General features: G+C 49.9%; 1 protein-coding gene across 1 annotated transcript in view; it reads right to left on the bottom strand.

Annotated features, from left to right (window-relative positions):
• Window positions 1-3,508, bottom strand: part of LOC110588315 (transmembrane protein 132B) — a 9,099-nt gene extending 5,591 nt beyond the window's left edge. The window contains exon 1 of the mRNA XM_021698640.2: window positions 3,327-3,508. Coding sequence (XP_021554315.2) covers window positions 3,327-3,490 — 164 coding nt within the window. The 5' untranslated portion in view covers window positions 3,491-3,508. The remainder of the gene's footprint in view (window positions 1-3,326) is intronic.
• Window positions 3,509-14,010: the final 10,502 nt, after the last annotated feature.

The following is a 14,010-nucleotide window of genomic DNA, read 5'->3' as shown; positions in this document are numbered from 1 at the left end:
CCCCCCCCCCCCCCCCCGTGCTGCCACCTACTCGGAGCATGGAAGGCAAGCACCACCCCGCCTTCAGGGCCCAGCGCGGCCGGACACTCTGCCCCACATAGGCAGAGGCTGGGGCCCTGTCCTGTGTTCGGGAGCTCTGCAGTCTGAAACTGTCCCCGCTGCGGGGGACATGAGGTCCCAGGTGAGAAGAGCTGCTGGGACCGGTTTCCATTCCTCCAGCCCCACACAGGCCTGGGCATATCTCCTTCGGGAGTGACCCCCAGAATGCTGCCCCTCTGCTCCCTCCAGGTGTGTGTGAGGGTCACCGTGGTCAAGGTGCGAGCAGGCAAGGACAGCCCCTGGGGTACGGGAAGACCGTCATGATCCACTGGCGTGGGACAGCTTGGCACTGGCTCTGGGCTGGCCAAGGCCCTCTGCTCCGGACAGGGTGGTTTCCTCTGAGCTCTCGGAGGCCGGGGGGCCCTTTCCCACCTCCCACCACCCAGTTCCGCAGTGCTCAGCACAGAGCAGCTGTGGAGTCCTGCAGGAGTCGGGGGCACCCTGGCCCACGGGTCCTCGCCTGCCTCTCCCCTCCTCCCGCGGGCCCAGCCCCTCCTCTCAACCGGCCTGTGCACAGCCCCCCGGAGAAACCCTCACAGGCTCTGCTATTCCAGAACCTTCCCCTCAAGATGAACCTGTCCTGAGTGTTGTGTGAGAGGACCTTGTTTGGTGACCAGTCGACAACCATCAGGTGTCAGGAGCGACAGTGCAGAGATTCACACGCTGAGTCACACCTACTATGTGCTGGGTCCAGCTCGACGCACTCATGTGACCACGAGAGCTGACACACATGGACCGCATCCCACACGCCAACCACATACATTTGACTCCTTTAATCACCACCCCAAGGAGGGAGGGTGTTTTACTATCCTGATCTTACAGTGGGAAGCCAAGGCACAGAGAGGAGAGGCCACTCGGCCCCGGCCACCCAGCTAGCCATCTAGAGGCGGGATCCACACCCAGGCCACTGTGCCCCTCCATGCCTCTTCCTCTTTATAGCAAACTCTGTTCATCTTCAAAACAGCCACGAAACACGTCCCTATTTCTCCATGAAGATGCCAGGGCTCAGACTCGTTAGTACGTGGTCTAGACAGCTGCAGAGCAGTGAATTTACAGACTTCCATTTGACTTCTGAAACCCACTTTCTTTAAAATAGATTCTTCTGCCTCCCTGAAAGGTCCCATTGGGAAAATAATAGGAAGCATTTTGGGTTTCCCAAAGTGAGGGGTGAATATCTCTGCGGTAGGCAGGATGGTTTTGTGTGGTGAAGGGACATAGGATCAAAACCTTGGAATGACATTCGGAAAAGTTATTCCCGTTTACTTTTCAGTCCTTCTGATTACATCACAGGGAATGAAGGTCTCTGGTGCTGGGGGGTCTCTAACGCTTATCTGACACCTGCTAGTCGACTTACTAGAGACCAGCTCACACGGACAAACAAGCAGTATCTACACAGAATGTAATCCTGACGCTTTCTTTTCTTTGCATTAGTTTTTACCAGTTGGCCAGTTTTGAAAGCAAGGTGAAATGTCCCTTAATTACAGGAATAACACTGAAAAAAGAGCAAAATTAAGTATATATTACGGAAGGGGCAGTATCATAAACGTGGTGAATGAATAAATGAAGTTACAGAAATACCATATTAATGAAACAGTTCTGTTCTTTTAGGACAGCATTCTATTATTTAAAAAAAAAACTTTAAATTCTGAATTAGAAATTCACAGTAAGTTAGAAAACAACATACAGGGAGGCCCCGAAAGCTCTGCACCGCTCCTGTTGAGTTAACATCTCCCATAATCACAGTCCAATGCCAAGATCCAGAAGCGGATGCTGGTACAAACCACAGAGTTTATTCAGATTTCAACAGTTTAACCAGGACACGTGTGTGCGTGCACGTGTGTGTGCATGTGTGTGTGTGTTTCTATGCAATCCTGTCACCTGAGGACTCATGTAACCATCACAACAGTCAAGGCACAGAACTCGTCAGTCCGCACAGGGGTGCCCGGGGATTCCTCCTTCATACTCCACACCATCCCGAACCCATGGCAACCACCAGTCTGTTGTCCCTTTTCCGCATCTCTGTAAAAGGGACCATACAGGATGTAAGCTCTGAAAATGCTGACAAGGGTGTGGAGTCACTAGGTGACCCATTCATCGCTGCTGGGAGCGTGAAATGGGACAACCTCTCTGGAGAATAGTTCAGGAGTTTCTTTTAAAACTAATGCCCTATTCATACGACCCAACAATTACAGTCTTGGGCACTTTCCCCAGAAGACTCATGTGCACACGGAAACTTGTCGCAGCAGCTCTGTCCGTGAGCGTGCCCAGCTGGACACAGCAGGAGTGGCCTCCCGCAGACAGCTGATTCATCACACTGAGAGAGGACACACCACGGATTACCACGCAACACTACAGATACAGGAACTCTCCATACAGCCAACAACGGCGGTGGATCTCAGGGGATTTATGCTGGATAAAAACATGTCCATTTTAAAAGGTTACACATCGTACAGGACAGCCACCAGCTAGAGAAAACTCTGTTTTCAAGGGGTCAACTGACGGGTCAGGCCCACCTGGATAATCCCACATCTTAAGATCGATGGATTTAGAAGTTTAGTTACACCTGTAAAATCCCAGAAGTAACAGATCAGGGTCTGAATGAATAATCAGGAGATAGGAATCTTGTGGGGTGTCATCTTTAGAATTCTGTCTACTCCACAACGTGTCACTTCATACTCAGGACAGCTCTCTTCAGTAATATTATCATCTCCATTTACAGATGAAGACACTGAGGAACAGAGAGGTTCATCAACTGGCCGAGGTCACACAGCTCTATATGGGGAAGCCAGGGTAAAAACTCTGGCTTCATTCTAGAGCCCACAACTTAACCACCATGCCACGCTCCACAGGTGAAGGCTGACATTTACAAGCAGGGACCTGAGAACGAACAACACAGGGAGGAACAACGGGGAAATAGGGAATAAAAAAATAACTGTACCCCATGCTAGGTGCTTCTTATGCAGTGCAACATAATCCTGAATTCCAGCAACTACTCCCTGAGGTGGATAGTATTCACAGGTCCAGGATGATTTCCTTGTCAAAAGGCTAGTAAGTACCCAAGTCAGATCCATCTGAACCCCAAACCCAGACCGCTGTGACCCACTGCGGAAGCTGCTTCCCTGGGGCCTGGGCCCCAAAGGGCTGTCTGCCTCCCACAGTGATCCTGGTCCCTGGAGCCTGAGACCCCCCGGCCCTCTGTGGGACTCACCCATCCCTCGGCTCCTCACCTTCTGTTGGAGGCCACGGGGATCCTCCAGCCCTTGATCTGGCTCAGCTCTGTGTCTGAAATCTCAATCTGCAGGGGGAGTCTGGGCGCCCAGATGGTGACCTCTAGCTGGGAGGTGAAGTGCTGGTGCGTGAAGTTCACGGTCGTGTCCACTTTGCTCTTCATTTCCTTCCCGTTCACAAAAATGGAATCGCAGTGGTTGGAGACCTTTGGGAGAGGCAGAATCTCAAGATGCATCAGCAGGAAAACACGGGACATAAGGAGCAGCGAAAGTTCGTGAACTCTGATTTATTAGACACCAAGACAACCAGAAGAACATGACCTGAACAAAAGGTAATTTGTAGGCACTAATTAGTGACAAACACTGATAAACAGACTCCAGGAAAACCATTTCGTATTACAAAATACTGACAAGCAAAACCATAAACATAATTTAATGGAGTTCTATAACCTTTGTTGCCTCTTTTGTGTGTTTTTTTTTCTTTACCTCACCTTTTTTATGTACTCAAACTGCCACTAATCAAACCTCAGGTGGAACATATTTCACTCTTGCACCATATTTGAAGATGCATAAAAGGTAGCCATATGTTGCTTTAAAAAACCCACTTTATTCAAGCCATAAAGAGGACCTTTTCCAAAAAACCAAGGAAGCTTTGCACTAGATGCAAATCTTTGTAGGAAAATACTCACAAAACGTGGATATAATTATCTGTGCTGGAATTCCAGAGGGAGCATGTTGTTACGGGGTTTTGGCTCAGCACACGGGGCTGCCCTTTCACACGCCCGTGTTAGCAGGCTATGCATCACACAATTCCAGCCTCCATCTAGCTTCCCTCTTCTGGATAAACCAGTAAAATGTGGGTGACGTCTCTCCTGGGCCATCAGAAAAGTGTCATTTAGGTACGGGGGGAGGGGGAGGGGACAAGGGTCACTTTGGGTGCAGAGGACGCACCAACCAACAGTTCATCACTGAATCAAAACTGTCAGGGGCCCACGACCTCACAGTCCAGGTGAAGAGCCAGGGACCAGCGATGTGACAAAACGGGCTCAGGTCCCACACTGCTTTTAGGGATGCAAGCCACAAACGAGGACTTACTCTTGATCTCTTCCTCGCCAGGGTTGGTACCCACAGCCCAGGCCTCCCCTACGAGCCCCAGACGCTCACGTCCAGAGCAAGATCAAAAATGCCAACTTCCGAACTCCAAGAGCAAACCTCCTTCTTGTTTGAGACAAATTATCATCCCCCACCACCCCACCCCAACACTCAACCCGAGAAAAAGAGTCCTTGAGCATGAATGTGCCCCCAGGAGGAGAAGGAAGAGATGCGCCCAGTTCACTTAGAGGGAAATCGAAGACCAAGAGGAAAATGAGCAGCAGGATGCTGAGCCCTCTCCTCGAGCCTCCAGGCCTCTGGCCACATCCACCTGTTCATGTCCCAATGTCTTCAGGCATCTTTAAGTAGAACTGACAAAGGTCACTAACAGGAACATGGGCTGAAATCCCAGTGACACTGACTGGGTAACCCAGGGCCTCAGAGCAACGAACAGGGTGCTGGAGGGCGACCGCGTCGGGCTGGCTCCATGCATGGGGCCCCCTGCCCATCCTGTGAAGACTGAGCCACCTGCAGTCCGTGCCCTTCAGCAACAGGGAGAAGAAACACGATGAACCAAGCAAATCAGCTGTCTTCCGGGGTGTGCCCGAGGAATATAAGTCTACATGATTGTGCCCAGAATTGTGAAGAGAGCAATCAGAACAAAATCTTCAATTAGAGCAGAAATGGAATAGGGGACCACGTTCTTATTTTAAAATCCTGTGATGCTGACATGGTGTCGGGCCCAGCTGCCCTTCCTTCAGGTACTCGGAAAGGGGTGGGAGCCCCGCTGGAGCACTCACTGGGAGACAGACCCTAAGACCCCTGACTGCCGCTGGGCTCAGCAGCAACTGCAGACCTCCCTCAAGAGAACGGGGCTCCTCACCGACGGCCATGCTGCCTTCTGCCCGGCTCAGCTGGTCTGCACCGGCCCTAGAACGTTCCTAATCCCACCTCCTGCAGTATTGACCTCAACTCTCCTGCATTTATGGAAAATCCTGGTTTCTCCTTGTTTATTGCTACCTCCCCCTACACTCCCACTTTAAATCACCTTGAAACACATCCCACCAGCAGGAACACACCTGTTTTGGAAACCGCGAGGCCCTTTCTGTGCGTAGGAAATTTCGGAGCTTGTGCAGACTGAAACCCACCTCATCTTTCAGGCGATGAGGGATGGCCGAAGTGGAAAAACTTAAATTAAGAATGTAACAAAGTCAGAGGCCTTAGAAATTCATTTGATTTCTTTCTCCTGGGACATGCATATTCTTGAAAGAAAGTACATGTTGCCTTCCTTAACTAATTCGATTAAAACACCTCAAATGAGGTCAGTCCTGTTGAATGCTAAGCCCTGAGGTGCACCACATTGTATACAACTTATATCAGATATATGGACTGTATGTTTGTGTCCCCCGGAAATTTTTATGTTGAAACCCTAATCCCCAATGTATCTGGAGATGGGACCGTAGGGTCATGAGTGCGGAGCCCCATGGTGCATCAAATCCAGGGTAGAAAAGAGAGTTCCACTTGCCCGGGGCTCTGGGGCTGTGTGTGCAAGGATGTGAGCCCTCGGCCCCCAGGATGGCTGGCCCCCGGCCCAGGGCTCCCTCATCCTCCTGCTCACGTCAGGCCTCTCCAGCCACTTCCTGTCCACACTGGGTAAAATCCAAACTCCCGATATGGCGTACAGGCCTGACGACCCGGACCTCCTCCTTCTCCATCCGGGACATCCCGCCCCCGGCACAGGCTCCCTCCTCGGGGTCCTCCTTCTCTCCCTGGAGCTCTCCTGGCCTCGTCCCCCCTCCCAGGGCCCTGCCCAGACCTGCCCATGCCTGAGACCTGCCTCTTGTCCAGGTCTGCGGAAACAGTATCTGGCTGCCTACTGGCCATCCAACCACACGCCAGCACTTCTGCCCCAACATACGCACACCTTCTTCCTTTCCAAGAGGACTAAGATTTAACTCGGAAAACCCACGGCCCCCCATCCACCACGGGCCCAGCCAAGCCAGTCATTCTACCCCGCTCTCTTTGCCAGTGACTGGCTTAGGGAAGACCGTGTGACTCAGTTCCGGCCAATGAGGTTCATTCTAACCCACTCTCCTTGCCAGTGACTGGCTTAGGGAAGACCGTCTGACTCAGTTCCAGCCAATGAGGTTCATGCTACCCTACTCTTCTTACCGGTGATTGGCTTAGGGAAGACCGTGTGACCCAATTCCGGCCAATGAGGTGTGAGAAGCTCACGGGGACGCCTGGAAGGGTCTCCTTGCTCCGAGATGCACAGGAAGCTGCCTTCCTTCTCCTACTGGATGTTGTCACCCCACAGATGACACGAGGGACTGCAGCAGTGACCTCAGAGCCGTGAGGGAGCTGGCCACAGACCAGGCTGATGCTGCGAGCACGGAAGCACAGAAGGGCAGAAGCAACCACATCCTCGGGCCGGGATGGACCACAGGACCAGTCCACCTGTAACCAGCCAGCCGTCCGCCTTCTTATCCAGGTGATTTACTTTCTCTCGTCGTTACAGCCGTTTGGTCCATGGTTTTCTGTTACTTGCCACCCAGAGCAGCATAAATCTTATAGGACAGCTGGGACGTCACTCCGCCGAAGGCGTTCCCTGAGTCATCTCTAACGTACACTTGGCACTCCCTCACCTGGTCACTCTGCACCTTCAGCACACTGTTTTCCTCGGATTTACTGGGTGTGCTCCTGTGCAGACTATATTCACAATATGTCCGCATTGTCTACAGCGTATCACTTACAACATTGCTGTAGCGCGGGTCACATGGCTTACCCCGTATTGATTACACCGGATCACTCTACCTATGCAACGCTACACCATTTACCTTTCATTACTTAGCACCATCTGAATGCCCCTGCTTGTTTTCTTGTTCTTATCTCTTCCCCCATCTGGAAGGACAACATGGACCTGTCCCCTCTTAACTGCTGGGTCTCCACATCTAGCGGGGCACATGGCCCCCTGAGGTGTTCAACAGATAGACACTCAATGGGAAGAGGTCTCAATGGTTTCCTCTGGGTGCCCCCACGAGAAGCACGCCTGGGTAAGAAGGGGAGGAGGAGCCTTAGACAAGGTCATCATGTCAATAGCATTCAGACAAAAGAGGAGACAGACCAGGAGGAGAAACAAAGAGCAAAGCTCAGGAAGTCACAGGCCAAAGAGCTGATACATTGGATTCGTAGTATGAATGTGGCCTTTTGGCTAGGAACTGAGATCTCCGTGTCATGTCACACGTGTGTGTGTGTGTGTGTGTGTGTGTGTGTGTTTGGAGGGGACAGGAAGACCGACGGCAAAGAAAAGATCAGTCAGCCTCCCACCTCTCATCTAAGTGATACCTTCAGGGCTCTCTGAAGGGCTCACACGAAATGCTGTGAACCCTAATATGAGAATAGCCCAGGACAGGAACGTGGACGTTGGAAGCAGACGACCCCTGCCATGTTAGCGTGTGAGCATGTGCGAGATGGCTTGTAAGTGTCACCTTGGGAAGCTTGCCTTCAGAGGTTAATGTTTCACTGTCAAATTATACTTATAGGGCGCCTGGGTGGCTCAGTCGGTTAAGCAACTGCCTTCGGCTCAGGTCATGATCCTGGAGTCCCGGGATCGAGTCCCGCATTGGGCTCCCTGCTCAGCGGGGAGTCTGCTTCTCCCTCTGACCCTCCTCCCTCTCGTGCTCTCTGTCTCTCATTCTCTCTCTCGCAAATAAATAAATAAAATCTTTAAAAAAAAAATTATACTTATAATAGAGGAAAATACAGGCTCTCCAGATGAAAACAAAAGTTTCCTTGGGGGTCCTGTAAGATAAATCATTTACTTCATTTTCTGTTTAAAAAAGAAGAATTGAGTCTGTGTATCAGCTGCCCTCTGAGTTTGCCATGCCCATGATCCGTCTGTCTGTCCCGAGAGAAAGTGGACTGCACGTAAGGCTCCTCTTGAGACCCCTGCCCCACCCCAAGAAAGTGCTAGAAAGGAAAAAACTACATGGTCAGATAGTGTGTTTCCCACAATTCTCACACACACACACACACACACACACACACACAAATGATGAAGTCCCATATTAAGATCAGTGAAAGAAACTAAGAAAAAACCTTTGATATTTGACTGTCGTCCAGATCAAACAATTTGTATTTATCACCATGTTTAGCAAAATGCACTGTGTGTGAGCAGTGGGTTCTCACAAAATGTTTATTTTGACTTGAGTTTGAACACTTCCAAGAAATACAAAAGGAGTAATAACTATCATGTGCTTACCATGCATTGTTTTAAAACTATATATAGAAGTATACCCATTAGATCCTCCAAATGCTCCATGTTAGGTGTTTTGTCCCCATAGGATGGACGGGGAAACTGAGGCCCAGGAGAGGCTGCTTGTCCAGGGATCAGAGCTGGTGAAGGGCAGGGCAGGGGTTCGCACTCGGCCCCTCTGAATCAGGGGGCTTCTCGGAACTGAGTGTCATCACTTCAGTACAACCTGCACAAGGAGAGACACAGTCCTGCCCCCAAAGGACTTGCCTGGGACAAGCAAGACCTAAATACACACTTTATGTTCTGTGTCTGTGTGAACGCACACTTGGTGGAGTCTGCAGTGCACACACCCGTGAAACCACGACCACACTCAGACACAGGACATTCCCATCGTCCCAGAAGACCCCTTGCGCCTCTTTTTGTCCACTGCTCCCCCTGCCCCTGCGTCAGGTACCATGGATGCGCTCTGCGTCACTAAGCATTAGGTATGGATTAGTTCAGACTAGCTTGATCCTTTGTCCTCAAGGCCAGGGACAGGGAACAAGAGTAACACTTGGTGTCCCAGACTGGGGTCCAGAGACCAGGGTCCTCGATCAAAAGCTTCCCTCATGATGTTTGAACATCACTCCCCATCCTGTGGGGCCAGACTCTGCACCTGTGACCCAGAGGGCACTAAGCCTTCCAGCTCAGACAGTCACTGCTCTGTCATTTAGGGAACACAGAGACAAGCTCAGGGCCGTGGTGTATTCTGATGTAACATAACTTTTCTCTGCCTGAGATCCCTCATCTGTAAAATAAGAATAAGTCATCCATTCATTTAACAAGTGTTTCGTTAATGTCATTTGAGACCCAGGAACTGTCCTGGGTGCTGGGAGGGAGAGACGGACAAGCTGAGCACCATGCAGAGAGGGCACATCAAGTTGCTAGGTGGGTTTGAGAGGAAGCTAGAGCAGGTGTGAGCACAGGGAGTGGTGATGGAGGGGCCCTCTCAGAACGCGCAGGGAGGGCCCCCCCTGGACAGGTAGTATCTGAGCAGAGACCTAAATGAGGTGAGGAGTGAGTCAAGAGGACACACATATCTCTGAAAGTGGACGAAACAGAGTGCAAAGGCCCCAAGACAGACATTCTTGCCATATTCAGGGACCAAAGAAAGAGGGCAGGTGGGCACAAGGGTAGCTGGGGGAATGGATTTTACCCCATATGTGAGGACAATGAGAAGCTGAGGAGTCTAGAGCAAGGACATGGCACGTTTGGACAGAGTTAACAGGAAAGCTCGGGCAGGATCGCAAGAAGTGGGTACCATGTGGGGTCCACCGAGCTGGTCCGACAGTCACACAAGGGTAGTACTGGTCAGGGTGGGAGGGAGGGAGGCAGTGAGAAGTGGCCCGATTCGGGATGTATTCTGCAGGTAGCCCTGGGCAGGATCGGCTACTGGAAACGAGGCTGGATGCAAGAGAGACAGAGAAGCCATGGGTTTTGGTCTGAGAGCCCAGATGAATGGCACTGCCATCCCCGAGATGAGGGAAGGCTGCAGGAGAGGCAGACCTGGGAAGAGAGAAAGGATCCGGGGGTCTGATTTGAAAATATTAAATCTGAAATGCTTATTAGACATTCAGATGAAGATGCAAAGTGAGAAGTTGGAGACCCAAGTTTAGAGCTCATGAGAGATTCAGGATGCAGAAATCACAGTACTCAGAGCCAGGAGACTGAGTAATACCACGCATGGAAGCCTTGAGCATGCCAACACTTAGAGGTCACAAATAAAACGACCGAGTAAAGGACACTGAACACACGGGGCCAGTTCGTGACGAAGGACAGGCACAGGAGAGAAGGGGTCTCAGCTGGTAAGTGACGGAGGTACTTGGAGAAGAGAATGTGACTGATTATTGGTGCTGCCGGGAAGTCAAGTGAGGCATGGACAGAAGTCTGACCTCTGGCATCAGCCACGCAGGACAACCTGAAGACCTTGACATGGGGCGCTAGGGAGCCGAAGAGGCAAACACCTGATGGGGGTGGGCTCAAGACAGAATGGGATTGGGGGAAGGGACTACAGAAAGCTTTTTAAAGGAGGTCTGCCATAGGGGGCGGACAATGGATGAGAACACCTGTTCTAAGCGTGATATATGATGAACCACAAAATTCACTTAGCCTGGCACATGGTGGGTGCTCAACAATAACACAAGTCATCTTAATTTCACTAACAGTAGTGGTAAGAGTAAGCAAATACAGCTGCCACACTGAACTTCACCAGGTCTGATGGCGAGTTGGCTGCAGACTGGCACAGCGGTCAGACAGCGAGTGTCTGTGAGTCCCGACCGTCTGTCCAGCTCAGATGGCCAGTTTTCCCAACATTCCCAGCTTGAACTGAACAACCCCTCAGCCCCACACCAAACCTACCAAATACCCACTATGAGTGTGGATACTGAGGTCAGAGAAGAAATTCATTGCCTGACCACCTGGAGCTCACGGCTAAAAACAAGCAAACAGAATCAACGTGTCCTGAGTGAGCACCAAATAGAAGTTGCTGATAGAACACTGCATTGTCGTAAGGCTCCCGTACCCCTGACCAGTGCCTGTCGTGTAGCAAGAAGAAAACAAGACCTCGTCAGGGAGGCTTTTCAGTCCAGTCACCCAAATAGGAAACAGGACAAAATCACAGACAGAAGTACAAGTAAATAGTTGGCCAACTGGTGGCAACACAGAGCGAAGCCTTTTTCAGAAGAAAAAAGAGTAGTTTCCCAGTCCAGAGGTGGGGATCCGTGAGGACTTCCCTTACACATGTATGACCTCTCTCGGCCCCCCAGCTGCATGGTGGGTAGATAGGAGGGAGGAAGACAGGAAAAGCAGGGGGAAGCAGGGGTGGTACTTCTTTAAAGATGAAACCTAACAATACTGCATTTTACAATGTATAAAACACTATGGCATCTGAGATTCTCAGTTGTCACGTGTGGCAGATTTCAAGACTGTTCCCAGCACTGTACCCTTATCCTTTGCCCTCTTGGTGTTTGCAACCCTGATGAGCTGAACCCCAGCAGACCTGAAGACCCACAAATAATAACAAACTGCTTGTGGTGGGCTGCAATTGAGATATGGGGGCTGTTTGTTACGTAGGAATAACTAACTGATGTACTCAATGATGATGTATTGTGAATAACACCCACTGTAGAAAATACATTTAGCTTACATTATGATCAACACACAAGAAGTATAGACAGAAAGTACAGACAGAAGCTAAAGTTTCATGAAAAACTACTTACCCTCACCACGTCACCAAGTCACTCTGAATTTTCTGTCCTGTTCTGTTCCATCCAATTCTATTCACTTCTTTCAATGCCAGTCCACTCTGAGCCATCCCATGCCATCACTTTTTACAAAATGCTGGTGAGAGCCCATAAAAAGTGGCCCTTAATTTGAAAAACCCTGCACTTGAGCATTGTGGGAAAGTTATTCTTTATCCCATTTTACAGATGAGGAAACTAAGGCTTAGGTCACCAGGTTAGTCGTGGAGAGGGAGAGCCAGCGTTCCAAGGTGTGTGCTGCCCCAGTAGTCTCCTGTTTTATTGGTTAAATAGTGGCTGTGGTAATCTCTGATCCTCTCTCTCTATTTAGTTTGTTCTTGGTTTTCACTTAAAGTATTCTTAAAATAAGAGGCCTGGGTTATTCCCTGCTGAATAAAAATCAGAGACAGAATCAAGTCAGCCAGGTCCCAGTTTCAATCCAGAGATGTAGAAGGCAGCAAAGAGCATTCCTCCCACTCTTATCAAACTTGCAGAGTTAAAGCGTCTAAACCCAGCACAGAACTGAGCTGTGGGGCTCCAGACAACCCCGGAATCTGGAGAAAGATACATGCCCACAGGGAGAAAGGGAGACTGAGCATGCACTTCCCTGGGGCAGATACTGCTGGATGCCACATAAGCCAGTAAAAGGAATCCGGGTGAAAATTTTTACGGACTTGCCAAAGACCAAGTACGGGCTGCTGCGAGTGGAGGGGAAGGCCCTTGGGTCTGTAAATGTAGGAGAGTCTGTATCCCCTGTGAGCTCTGAGTCCCACCAGGCACTTGGGACGGAAGATGGGAGAATGGCCGGAGACAGCTTCCCTCGAGGGCCACTCTGCACAGTGCCCTACCAACAAGGCTCTTCTGTTCAGGAAGAAGCATGATAACACTGCCACTTTGCATACTAGTGGAATCCACTGCATCTAAAGGAAGCAGTTTGCATTCAATTTAAGCTGCTTCATTAAAAAGTCCTGCATTACTCTGGCGGACAGCCATGTGCTCAGATGTATACAATGTTCAAAATGTATACAGTAAGAATCTCCAGGACCTAACATGCACCTGTCCCCAGTGGGTCCTCAGATGATGCTAGGCTATCATGAATCAGATGCATTCACCTCCCTGACATAATCGTCTATCCCTTCCCTTCGGTAAATAAGCATTAACACGCCACCTTGGTCATCTAGAACATTATGAGTTATGCTCCATAATACTGTGTGACTGTGAGAAGCATAACCTGAGTCTTAGCTCCCTCTTCTGCAATGTCATTTGGCCTCACTTGGCACAAACCTAGCATTTGCCTATAAAATATACCTTGCTTTTCTCAATGACCCATGCAAATGGCAGTTGGGTTCTGAAGTTAAAGGAGGTAAAATTGCACCCAACCAATATTATACAAGAAGATCTCTGTTTTCCTTTATAAGGCATAGCATTTATGATTTTTAATACAAAAGCATGTACAATAACATGTATGTATGTGAGTAATATGTATAATTGACATGCAGCACACAGCTGCAGAGATGCGTGCTATCTGCAAGTCATTCCATTATTTCTCTCTGCTTGGAGCCCTCGAGCAATGCAGAGGACTCCAGTGTGTCGGCCCTTCCAGCTGCTGTCACTGCCTACGCCTTCTGTAAAGACCTTCCAGTCCCTCCAACATTTCATGGGTCCAGGGTTGCTCTGTGGCCTCAATACATTCTTCAGCGTCCTCCTGAAGGGGAAGAGGTCAACGAAGCCATCACAACCTACTTGCCCGGTCCCAGAACAAGCCCCAGGAGTCTTTGACAATGGTGGGCAGACGCACATTGTGCTGACAGGTACCGACTTACACTACCAGGCAGAGTGGCACATAGCCAAATGATCAAATGCATCATTCGTACCATATATATGTATATGTATATATGTCAATGTGAATACACGATATTTGGGCCAAATGCACATAGTTGAATTGTCAAGAGTTAAATAATCATGTGATAGAGCTCCAAGCCCTTTGGGTCTCTGGTATGGTCATGAAGACAAATGCCAACATCAGAACCGAAATCAAGTAGCAATGTCTGCATCTACC

Source organism: Neomonachus schauinslandi, chromosome 14 (genome assembly GCF_002201575.2).
Source record: "Neomonachus schauinslandi chromosome 14, ASM220157v2, whole genome shotgun sequence".
Classification (NCBI taxonomy): Eukaryota; Metazoa; Chordata; class Mammalia; order Carnivora; family Phocidae; genus Neomonachus; species Neomonachus schauinslandi.
This window is presented reverse-complemented; position numbering and strand designations above follow the sequence as displayed.